At 43.6% G+C, this 13,213-nt stretch overlaps 1 protein-coding gene across 3 annotated transcripts in view; it reads left to right on the forward strand.

The window, feature by feature from the left end:
* Window positions 1–13,213, forward strand: part of GADL1 (glutamate decarboxylase like 1) — a 139,406-nt gene that overhangs the window by 53,226 nt on the left and 72,967 nt on the right. For all 3 annotated transcript variants that reach the window (XM_045007085.1, XM_045007084.1, XM_045007087.1), the window contains exons 7-8: window positions 9,807–9,886; window positions 9,998–10,052. In XM_045007085.1, coding sequence (XP_044863020.1) covers window positions 9,807–9,886; window positions 9,998–10,052 — 135 coding nt within the window. The remainder of the gene's footprint in view (window positions 1–9,806; window positions 9,887–9,997; window positions 10,053–13,213) is intronic.

Raw genomic sequence — 13,213 nt, forward strand, 5'->3', positions numbered from 1 at the left:
AGAGCCTCTTTTCTCCCACCTACATCTCTGCCCCTTGGGCTTTGTGACATTCACAACCCTTTAAACAAACTAGGTTGAGTATAGTTGTGTTTGAGATTAGATTGGCACACGTGGTATAATTATTATTACTGTTACAATAGCAGCTAGAAGCCCCAGTGGAGATCTGGGCCCCATTTTGCTTGGAAATACATACAAATACAGAAATAGGACAGTGCCTGCCCTTAAGTGCTTACAGCCCCCAAAAGCTTACAATCTAAATGGACAAGGCAAAGGCTTATCCCAGTTTTTCAAATGGGAACCTGGACACAGGAAACTCACGTGGCTTGCCCAAGATAAGAGAAAAATCCTGTGGCAGTGCCAGGGACTGAACCCAGCTGTCCTGAGTCCCTGTTGATTGCCTTAACCACAAGGCCATCCTTCCTCTCTCTCTTTGATACCTACATACGCAGTACTTCTACCTGTGCCTGTAGCATTTGTTGTAATATCGTTAGTTATGTTAATTGGCATTGTACAGAAGTGCTAGAACATTTATCAGTTTAAGAGGGAGGAGACGTACGTTTGTAGAGATCCTAATTTTTGACCCATGTTTACCTCTGTTTCACCCAGATTTGGTGTTATCTCACTTCTGTTTTTCAAAATAGTTTGCCTCAGATATGATTGATTATTGAGGTTATATGAAAAACTGCTTAAACTCAAGAAGTTGATACACCGTAATGCTAACTTTCTATTATTAATTATTTATTGTGTTTTGTTTATTTGTATTGAATAGTACCTAAAGGCCAGGGACCCGTTGTGATGGGCTCTGTACAAACATACAAGAAAGAGATGGCCTCTGCCTTGCAGAGCTTACCATCTAAGTAGAGACAAGAAGTGGATAAGACAAACAGATGAGGGAGCCCAGGGAGACAATGAGCTGATACTGCTCAGTATCATAGAATCATAGAATATCTGGGTTGGAAGGGACCTCAGGAGATCATCTAGTCCAACCCCCTGCTCAAAGCAGGACCAATTCCCAACTAAATCATCCCAGCCAAGGCTTTGTCAAGCCTGACCTTAAAAACCTCTAAGGAAGGAGATTCCACCACCTCCCTAGGTAACCCATTCCAGTTCTTCACCACTCTCTGAGTGAAAAAGTTTTTCCTAATATTCAACCTAAACCTCCCCCACTGCAACTTAAGACCATTACTCCGTGTTCTGTCATCAGGTACCACTGAGAACAGTCTAGATCCATCCTCTTTGGAACCCCCTTTCAGGTAGTTGAAAGCAGCTATCAAATCCCCCCTCATTCTTCTCTTCTGCAGACTAAACAATCCCAGTTCCCTCAGTCTCTCCTCATAAGTCATGTGCTCCAGCCCCCTAATCATTTTTGTTGCCCTCCGCTGGACTCTTTCCAATTTTTCCACATCCTTCTTGTAGTGTCGGGCCCAAAACTGGACACAGTACTCCAGATGAGGCCTCACCAATGTCGAATAGAGAGGAATGATCACATCCCTCGATCTGCTGGCAATGCCCCTACTTGTACAGCCTAAATTACCGTTAGCCTTCTTGGCAACCAGGGCACACTGTTGACTCATATTCAGCTTCTCATCCACTGTAACCCCTAGGTCCTTTTCTGATCATCAGTGATCAGAGCATACTGACTGCTATATGTTCCTCATTTTATGACTTAGTCTCAAAACCATGTCTTATATTTGAGCTTTAGCACTGTAAGAGGTGGTCTGTTAGTGTTGCACAGCACTGGGTGTTCTCAGGCAGGCACTCAGTGCCAATGTGGTACTGTTTTTCAGGAGGTGTTAGACTGAGAACAGGTCTGTTCTACCAGTTAAGTTGATTTAACTTACGTCGCTATGGGGTGTGAGGACCACCCCCACCCCCAAGCGACACAGGTCACTGTAACCTAAGTGCTGTCTCCCACCAACATTGCTTCTGCCTCTTGTAGAGGTGGAGTAATTACGTTTACGGGAGAGCGCTCTCCCATCAGCATAGAGCGTCTTTACCAGACTGTGCCAATGTAGCACTTCTAATATATACCTGCTCTCAGACTTTAAGGCCAGAAGGGACCATCGTGACCATCTAATCTGACATCCTGCACATTGCAGCGCACAGAACCTCACCCACCAACTCCTGTAATAGACCCCTAACCTCTAGCTGAGTTACTGAATTCCTCAAATCATGGTTTAAACACTTCAAATTACAGAGAATTCACCATTTACACTAGTTTAAACCTGCAAGTGACCTGTGCCCCATGCTGCAGAGGAAGGCAACCCCCCGCCCCCCGGGTCTCTATCAGTCTGACTCTGGCGGAAATTCCTTCCCAATCCCAAATATAGCAATCAGTTAGACCCTGAGCATGTGGGCAAGATCCACCAGCCAGACAGCTGGGAAAGAATTCTCTGTAGTAACTCAGAGCCCTCCCCATCTAGTGTCCCATCCATTGATGATATTTGCTGCTAGCAGTCACAGGTTGGCTACATGCCATTGTAGGCAGTTTCTGCTCTTTTGCTGTAAGGTAAAGTAAGTTTAGATAACATGCCCTCTAACTCAAGAAGATAGAAAATCCTTAGCTACTTGAAATAATGGTGGTTTATGGAGGAAACTGCGCATACCTTTGCTGGACAGTTCCCCAGTGACACTTGAGATAGCAGCAGCAGAAAAATTGTTAGTATCCTGCCTTCCTGAGTTTTAGCTGGTGTTTCTGAACCTGTGATACATAACTGAGTACAACTCAAGCTACAGTCATTAACCACATTTTTATCATTTTTCCTTTTCATTATATTTGAGTCTTATCTGATTTTGTTCAGGAATAAATACATTGTGGTGGGCCAGAAAGATGAGAATGCAATGAAATTGAGACTAAGAGAAGAAAAGAACTGCATGAGAAATTGCAATGAATACTTTAATGCTGGTAGTTTTTTGGTGTGATGAAATGGAACCCCTCCGCAATGTGACTTGATCATACATGTAAACTAAGTATGAGAGTACAATATTAAGCAACCCCTTTGATCTGCTACTGAGATTACAATAGACATAATGAGTAATAAAGCCATAACATAATTGCTTTATGTGCTCCAGTTTCCTGAAAAGTTTTCAAAAACAAGAACATATTAATTTTTATTCTGTCTTTATGAGTGCAGGACAAGGTTACATTGTGTTTGGAATTACAACAAAAAATACTAACGCATTCATTCCCTAGTCAAAATAATCTCATATACTCTTCACCCCACCCCATTTTAAATGTACTGGTATTCAGTTTGGTCTTGTGCTTTGAAAAGGTTTCTTTTTTCAACCTGAATGATTACAGATATTATATCTTCCTCAAAAGAAGATTGAAAAGAGTTTACTTAAAATAGAGGCTCTAAGCCATGTTATAAATGGATTGACAATGTGGATTGACTGTAGTTTCTGTAAATACGTGTGCATCTTTTGTTAAAATGGTGTTATGTAACTTATTACATTAGTGTGTTTAGCAAATAATAAACAGTATATTTAGGAGCCAGTATATTTTGGAGACTATTTTTTCTTTTAGTCCAGTGATGGAAGCACTCCAAAGCTATGCTTTAGCACAACTCTTATTCTCTTTACAATGATAGCTTCTGGCCATACACTTAAGGCCTTTTTCTGCTCCCATTGAAATCCAAGGCACAACTCCTATTCAGATTGGACTCTTAAAGTCCAGAAATGACACCATCTACATGTTGTTTTCCTTGGGGATTCAGTCAGTTCCCATTTTTTTTCTCTCTCAGTATCTCAAATGCTGAAGCGGCACTTATGTTCTTGCCCCTGTCCACATTTCATAATAAGATCTATGATTCGGTGACCTGCTTTTATCTACCATCTTAAATTTTGCAGATCCACTGCTTTCTGGAGAAATTTGATTATTCCCAGTGACTGTGTCATGCTTTTCATTTGAACATAGTGGTAAAAGTCAGTGGTATAAACGAGCTTTTTTTTTTTCCCCCATTGCTGTTTTTAATTATTTATTCATTCAGAAGTCATTTGAAACTCTCTGTTGCTGGAGTCCGAATCTCTCATGAACAAAAAACATTGCATCTCTATAATATATTACCAGTTACTGATGTAATTTGATGTAACTCAAGATTAATTATCCACCTATGTATACTATTATTGCAATAGTCTAAATGAATGAGCCCTGAAGGTTTTGTGAATGTGTCATGTTAGAAAATTAAACAGTTTTAAGATTGACTGACTGATATTAGCTGTTTAGTATTTTTTGTGCATTTATTTAGTTGAAAGGAAAAAAAATCTTCCTGGTTTTTTAAAAGAAAGAAAGAAAGAAAACCCTCTGAGATGATCCATCTCATCAAAATAAGCATGACAGGCTTGAATACCCTTAATATATTCATACCCACACATTAAAGTGCTGTACATTTTTCATAATTATGTTCCTCTGTAACTGCTTTTGTGTGAACCCTCTGGAAGAAAATGGAATTAATCAATCACCTGGCTTCACCTCCTGTATGATAAGAAACAATTCTAGACATCTTCAGGGTTGTTGGAATATTTGTTATTTTAACCTCTAAAATAATAACATGAGGGATTTGCTTCTATTTTCCAACAAGAGCAATTTTAAAATACCCTTTCAGGTTTAGGGCAAGCTTAATCCTGCAAGGTGCAGAGAGCTCGTATGAGATCCTAAGGGCACATCAGGATCTACTAGCTTCTATGGGAGACTAATGCATTTAGCATCTTTCATGTGATTCTCAGTACCTTGCAGGATGGAATCCTAAAGACTTGTAAAAGGCTTGTAAAATGTAAAAGTTAATTTGGATTAAGGCAGGGTGTGAATTTAAAGTGCAATAGCTAACTGTGACTGTGAACTAAGATAAACCAGAACAAGGTACTCTTGTCTACACTATGCGTTTATACCGAATTTAGCAGCGTTAAACCGATTTTACGCTGCACCCGTCCACACAACGAAGCCCTTTATATAGAGGGCTCTTAATACCGATATCTGTACTCCTCCCCGACGAGGGGAGTAGCGCTCAAATCGGTATTACCATGTCGGATTAGGGTTAGTGTGGCCGCAAATCGACGGTATTGGCCTCCAGGAGCTATCCCACAGTGCACCATTGTGACTGCTCTGGAAAGCCATCTGAACTCAGATGCACTGGCCAGGTAGACAGGAAAAGCCCCGCGAACTTTTGAATTTCATTTCCTGTTTGGCCAGCGTGGAGAGCTCATCAGCACAGGTGACCACGCAGAGCTCATCAGCATAGGTAACAATGCAGTCTCCTGAGAATCGAAAAAGAGCTCCAGCATGGACCGCGCGGGAGGTACTGGATCTGATCGCTGTATGGGGAGAGGATTCCGTGCTAACAGAACTCCATTCCAAAAGGCGAAATGAAAAAACATTTGAAAAAATTTCCAAGGCCATGATGCAGAAAGGCCACACCAGGGACTCAGTACAGTGCTGTGTGAAAGTTAAAGAGCTCAGACAAGCCTACCAGAAAACCAAAGAAGCAAACGGAAGGTCCGGGGCAGGGCCAAAAACATGCCGCTTCTACGCTGAGCTGCATGCAATTCTAGGGGGGTCCGCCACCACTACCCCACCCCTGTCCGTGGATTCCGAGGTGGGAGTGGTAATCGCAGCCATGGCTGAGGATTCTGCGGACGGGGAAGATGAGGAGGAAGAGGAGGACGAGCTTGTAGAGAGCACACAGCACTCCGTTCTCCCCAACAGCCAGGAGCTTTTTCTCACCCTGACGGAATTACCCTCCCAAGCAACTATCCCACACAATGAAGCCATGGAAGGGACCTCTGGTAAGTGTACCTTGTAAATATAAGACATGGTTTAAAAGCAAGCGTTTTTTAATGATTAATTTGGCCTGAGGACTTGGGATGCATTCGCGGCCAGTACAGTTACTGGAAAAGTCTGTTAACATGTCTGGGGATGGAGCAGAAATCCTCCAGGGACATCTCCATGAAGCTGTCCTGGAGGTACTCCAAAAGCCTTTGCAGAAGGTTTCTGGGCAGCACTGCTTTATTCCGTCCTCCATGGTAAGACACTTGACCAAGCCATGCATGTAGCAAGTAATCAGGTATCATTGCATGACAAAGCCTAGCTGCGTATGGTCCCGGTGATTGCTGGCATTCAAGCAACATCTGTTCTTTATCTCGCTGTGTTATCCTCAGGAGAGTGATATCGTTCATGGTAACCTGGTTGAAATTCAGGAATTTAAGTAAGGGGACAGAGATGGCCATTCCTACTGGGCTGTTTGCCTGTTGCTTAAAAGAAATCCTTCCCTGCAGATAGCCAAGCAGAGGGAAGCAGGGGGGCGCGATTGGCGCTGCGCTTTTCTGCATTTGGCTAGCAGGGATCTTTCCTGCTACCAGCCATGCGGTTGGGGGTGGGGTGGAAAGGGGGGTGTTTAGCAGTGATCTTCCATGATACCAGCCACGGGGTGGTTTCTGCTGCTGCACGTTAACAGGAAAGAAGCAGCACTCAATGGGCTTTGCTTGCTATTTGGGAAAGGAGGGCGCTGGATAGATGAAGGCTGCAGAAGACGAAAGACAATGGCTTACCATGGCCGCATGCAAGCAGAATTCTGATGCCCGGACCTGCGTCTGTGATCTGTAACACCAAAGCTGCAGGCACTCAATATTAAGAAGCAAAATGCAACCTTGTAGTGAAAACACATGTGCTATGTAAGGTGAATAGTGTTGTTCACCATGAAAGAGTATGACCACTGTTCTCTAAAATGTATCTTTTAAAATACTTCTCTCCCTTTTTTCCCTCTCTCATGCAGCTGCAAATTTTTCAAGCATCCCTACTCTGTCCCGAAGGCTATCTGAGATAAGGCGGCAGGAAAAAAAAGACGCGAGAAGAAATGTTTTCGGAAATCATGGAAGTGACCCGCAATGAAAGAGCGCATCTGAATGAGTGGAAGGATGTGGTAGCAAAGTACAGGAAAGATGCCAGTGACCGTGAGGACAGGAGGGACGAACGTGAGGACAGGAGGGACGAACGTGAGGACAGGAGGGACGAACGTGAGGACAGGAGGGACGAACGTGAGGACAGGAGGGACGAACGTGAGGACAGGAGGGACGCTCGAGATGAGAGGTGGCGGCAAGAAGATCAGCGGTGGCGGGATGCAACTCTGGGGCTGCTGCGTGATCAAACTGACATGCTCTGGTGTATGGTGGAGCTTCAGGAACGGCAGCAGGATCACAGAGTGCTGCTGCAGCCCCTGTGTAACCACCCTCCCCCCTCACCATGTTCCTTAGCCTCCTCACCCGCCAGACGAGTAAGAACTCGTGGGGGTAGGCTCCGTGCACCCGCCCACTCCACCCCAGTGGACAGGCCAACCAAAAGGCTCTCATTATGAAATTATGAAATTTTTATAGTGGCCTTTTACTTCCCTACTATTCTCCTCCAAAACCCCACCCAGGCTACCTTGTCAGTTCTCTCCCTCTTTTTATAATTAAGTAATAAAGAATACATGATTTTTAAACGAGAGTGACTTTATTTCCTTAGAAAGCAAGCTGTGATCGAAGGCGGGGTGGGTGTCTTACAGTGAATGAGTCAGTCAAGTGGGGGAGGGTTTCATCAAGGAGAAAGAAACACAGCAGTCACACTGTACCCTGGCCAGTGATGAAACTGGTTTTCAAAGCTTCTCTAATGCACACCGCTTCCTGATGTGCTCTTCTAATCTCCCTGGTGTCTGGCTGTGCGTAATCAGTGGCCAGGTGATTTGCCTCAGCCTCCCACCCCGCCATAAAGGTCTCCCCCTTACTCTCTCAGAGATTGTGGAGAACACAGCAAGCAGCAATAACAATGGGGACATTGGTTTGGCTGAGGTCTGAGCGAGTCAGTAATGTAGGCCAGCGCGCCTTTAAACAGCCAAAGGCACATTCTACCACCATTCTGCACTTGCTCAGCCTGTAGTTGAACAGCTCCTGACTACTGTCCAAGCTGCCTGTGTATGGCTTCATGAGCCATGGCATCAAGAGATAGGCTAGGTCCCCCAGGATAACTACAGGCATTTCAACATCCCCAACTGTTATTTTCTGGTCTGGGAAGTAATTCCCTTGCTGCAGCCGTTTAAACAGAGTAGTGTTCCTGAAGACGCGAGCGTCATGAACCCTTCCTAGCCATCTCACGTGGATGTTGGTGAAACGTCCCTTGTGATCCACCAGTGCTTGCAGCACCACTGAAAAGTACCGCTTGCGGTTTACGTACTGGGTGCCCTGGCGCTCCGGTGCCAAGATAGGGATATGGGTTCCATCTATCGCCCCACCACAGTTAGGGAATCCCATTGCAGCAAAGCCATCCACTCTGACCTGCACATTTCCCAGAGTCACTACCTTTCGTAGCAGTAGCTTAGTGATTGCTTTGGCTACTTGCATCACAGCAGCCCCCACAGTAGATTTGCCCACTCCAAATTGATTCCCGACTGACCGGTAGCTGTCTGGCGTTGCAAGCTTCCAGAGGGCTATTGCCACTCGCTTCTCTACTGTGAGGGCTGCTCTCATCTTTGTATTCTGGCGCTTCAGGGCAGGGGCAAGCAAGTCACAAAGTTCCATGAAAGTGCCCTTCCGCATGCGAAACTTTCGCAGCCACTGCGAACGTCCCACACCTGCAAAACTATGCGGTCCCACCAGTCTGTGCTTGTTTCCCGGGCCCAAAATTGACGTTCAATGGCTAGAACCTGCCCCATTACCAGCAGGATCTCCAAAGCGCAGGGGCCCGCAGTTTGACAGAATTCTGTGTCCATGTCCTCATCACTCTCGTCGCCATGCTGCCGTAGCCGCCGTCTCCTCGCCTGGCTTTGCAGGTCCCGGTTCAGCATTGAGTGCACGAGAATGCGCGAGGTTTTTAAAACGTCCATGATTGCTGTCTTGAGCTGAGCAGGGTCCATGCTTGCTGTGCTATGGCGTCTGCACAGTTCACCCAGGAAAAAAGGCGCAAAACGGTTGGCTGCTGCTGCTTTCACGGAGGGAAGAGTGAGGCTGTACCCAGAAGCACCCGCGACAATGTTTTTTACCCCATCAGGCACTGGGATCTCAACCCAGAGTTCCAATGGGCGGGGGAGACTGCGGGAACTATGGGATAGCTACCCACAGTGCAACGCTCCGGAAATCGACGCTAGCCTCGGTACATGGACACACACCGCCGAATTAATGTGCTTAGTGTGGCCGCGTGCACTCGACTTTATACAATCTGTTTTAAAAAACCGGTTTGTGTAAAATCGGAATAATCCTGTAGTGTAGACGTACATAGTGAAGCCCTAGGTCACAAAGATGAAATTTAGAAATATGGTAAAATGTGAAACTCTGAATCTTCGCATTAAATAGAAAAAAACCTGCAAACTCCAATGCAGAGATTGTTGAATTGATTCTTATTCACACAAGGCCACTTGACACCACTCTCATAATGTAAACACCCACTTTATGGCCCCTTCACGCTGCTAGAGTGGTGTAAAGTGGACTAGTATATGTTTACTTCTACTTGTAAGGCCCCTTTGAGCTGTATACAGTGTCTTTAGTATAAATGAGAAGCAGGTTTTTCGTGTGCACACTTGTGTGAAGATATTGTTATGGTATCTTTTTATCAGTATCTGAAATGTGGACCACATTACTCTTTGTCTCATTATCTACTGTACTATTCAGTGCATGTCATTTGACTTGAGCTATCTTGTTTCTGCACAGCATTCACAATTTGTTGTTTGCATTAGGAAATATAGTTAGTGATGTGACCATGGTCAAATATTGATGTCATTATACGCCATGTCAAGTTTTTTTTTAAAGATAAGTTTACTTTTTTGATGTCTTTTTCATTTACTCAGTGTCATTACTCCATGAACAAGGCAGCTTCTTTCCTGGGCATTGGCACGCAGAATGTTTACTTCATCACAACGGATGAAAGGTAAGGAAACAGAGCCACTGCCATGGTCTGATCCTTTTAAAATGCAGTAGTGCTGTAAGTAAGTAACCTATTTGAACATAACTGAAAAAGTTTTAAATCTGTGTCCCTTAGAGGTAAGATGATACCTGAGGAACTGGAGAAACAAGTCCAGCGGGCCAGGAAAGAGGTGAGAGGGGGAGAGAGAGCGAGCATGCAGGCTGTGCGTTTGTGCATTTGAATGAAAGAAAAGGGAATAAGAGTGAGCGGAAGTTACAATAGGGCAGTTCATATACAAATGTTCTTACACATGCAACCTGCTTGCCACAAATTGTTCAGTAAGCCAGGAATTCCGGAGGATTTGCTGTACAAGGCCATTAACATTTCCCAAGGCCTTTGCTAGTGTTAATCATAAGATCAAATAATGCTGCTCTGAAGGACTCTAGTACATCTTTTCCACTCACAATATTCCATTTGCCCTCAAGCCTTCATAAATTGACATGATGAATGTATTGCTTTAAACGGTTGCTGCTTTCTTGATTATAATGTAACGATTTTTAACTATAGCAAAAGCTACCCGCAAAAGCTATAAGAGAAGAATCAGCAAATGTTAAGAAGCATGTGGAATAAAGACCTGTTGTCTTAGCATGTAGTACCACATTCCACCCCACCCCTTGTAGTGACAGGGATCAGAGACTCCATCCAGTGTTTATGTTCCTCCGGGGATCCTGCTATCCAGGAATAGGGTGGGGTAGCATTTGCAGGGACTAGGGTATTGCACTGTGAGATGTATTTTGCTGCTCAGAGTGTATGCCCACAGTCTGCCAGCTAGCACTTGTTACTGACAGTAGCTTATGAACTCACTAGCTTGGGGACCAGAACATGACTCCTAAGATTCAGATCATCTTTCCTTGGGTTGGTTAGCTGGGCCTTCCTCTATTCACCCAACGTGTGCATCAACGCAGCAAGGACTGGATTGAGCCTTTAGGCCTCAATCTGGGAATTGCATACAGACACCACCGGGTGTGCCATCTAGGATGTTAATGTGCTGGACCACACAGAATGGGGCTGACACTTATACCTACTTTCCCATCATTGGCAATGGAGTCAGAAGTGACTGTGCCATCCTGCCTTGGTCCAGGACAGCAGAAAAAGCTTTCAATAAGGGCTGACTTACAAGTATATCCTTAACCAAAAACCGACAGTTATTTCCCCACGGTGTACTATATTGAGTTCTGACTACTGATTTACTGTGGGCCTATTTGCATAGCAAAACAAATTCCTCCTTCACCCCTCCACTCCCCCAGACAGCTGAAGCAGAAGACCTACACTTCACTCATATTGAGCAGGTAGGAGAAAGCAGAAGTGAAAATAAAACTGGGCAACTATAAAGCAATAAATTAGCTGAGCTAATAGGGAAAAATTCCTTGCTCAGGTAAGAAAAGGACTCTCCTTTCTTGGCCTGCGAATGAACTGTTGATTTTTTGGATGATTTTAAAGAAAAGCACCTAAAAGAAGAGTGGGCTAGATCCATTTGTGTTGCGCTGATTTTTATAGAAAAGAAAACTTTTTCCTTATTAAAAATGTTCTGGTTACAGATTTGCTTTCTTTCATAATGTTTATTATTGTTTCATTTGCCTTGAAATGGGAACAACAAGCACTTTAAAAGGTTCTCTCATTTCAGTTTAGGTTCTGTAAGTACCTCTCTCCTTGATGAAATGCTATTTTATAATTTTTCCACAGAAATATGCCTCAGTGAATCACAGTAAATATTCTTCTGACACCAGAGGACTATTTTTTTTCTTATTCTGCGGTGGTGGAAGTGCATGAGTGTTCTATAAAGCATAACAAAGAGACAAAGTGGATGAGGTAATATCTTCTCTTGGACCAACTTCTGCTGGTGAGACAGACAAGCTTTTGAGGTTACATAGAGTCCAGACATGAAGAAGAGCGTTGTGTAAGCTTGAAAACTTGTCTCTCACCAACAGCAGTTGGTTCAATAAAAGATATGATCTTACCCACCTTGTCTATCCAATATCTTGAGATCAACACTGCATAAGGCATAATAGACAAGAACCCTCGGCCTCTTTACTAACACGATATGACTAGACCTAGTACTTACAGCAAAAAGGAAAAAACTCAGAAAAAAGGATTTGCTTAAATATAGTGGCAAGCAGAATAAAAACATGCTTCCTTTACTTACTAAAAATGTTATGGTCATTATCAAGAATTCATAGAGGACCCAATCCTGTTGGCCTAATTCAGGCAAACCCCTTGTTGGCTTCAGTGGGAGTTTTGCCTTTGCCTGTTCATTTACTGTGGGAGCAGACCAGCAGGGATTCTTCAATGAATTTTTGTTAAATGTAATGAATACATAGAATTATTGCCATAGTGGAAGTGTTGCTTCACTTGGTACTTTAGTTTCAGGCTCTTTTGTTGTGTTTCATATTAGTTGACTTGTTTTAGACTGTGAGAGGAATGAGACATTACAGACTGGGATTTTTGTGAACATATGGGCCTGAGTCTCATTTACACTAAGGCCTTTTACACTGCGCTGGAAGTGTAAGTAAAATTGACTCTCCCTGCAAGGCCTGTTGACATGGTTAGGTGTAAAGTTGCCTTAGTGTAATTGTGAATGAGGCCTATATGTCTTCAATAGGTGCTTAAAAGTAAGTGATAGTTATTTAAAGTTGGTCTGGATTTCATTTGAAATAAAACATCACATTGCCAGATTGTCATCTGCTATAAATTGAAATGAATGGAGCTACGCTGATTTACATCAGCTGAGGATCTGGCCCTAAAAATAAATCAGAGAGAGGTCCCTCTCGTTAGCCTAAAATTAAACATGTAGTTGATGAGAAATCTCAAATTTAACAGTTTAATACCAGTTTTAGTGCGTATGCAGTAATGATTTTTCCATCCTTTGGCCATGACCTTGAGTGGTGCAGAGGACTAACCACTCCCATTGACCTAAGAGTTCTATTGCTCAGTGCTGCTTGAGATGAATTTAGCTTCTCTAAATAAATGCAAACTTGGTTGCATGTGCAACTCGCACTGACAAGCTCGTATCGGAGGGCAGAATTCCGTCTACTATTGTAATCACCCTGCTAGGATTAACTAAACAGGAAAACTTTTGCTGCCGAGGCCAAAAGGGAAAGAAAGAATTGCCAGAGACCTCAAAGCTGCCAAAAGTTTCACTACTCAATCTATCTAATCTGTCTGAGAGAGAGATGGCAGAAGATCTCACTATATGTTTAACCACTGCCTATAATCCTTACTATTTTCAGAAGAGTAGGACAGATACAGTGACTTGCCGTGGGCCACTGACATTAGGGTTAGTGATAATGGTTC

This window comes from Mauremys mutica, chromosome 2 (assembly GCF_020497125.1).
Source record: "Mauremys mutica isolate MM-2020 ecotype Southern chromosome 2, ASM2049712v1, whole genome shotgun sequence".
In the NCBI taxonomy this organism is placed as follows: Eukaryota; Metazoa; Chordata; order Testudines; family Geoemydidae; genus Mauremys; species Mauremys mutica.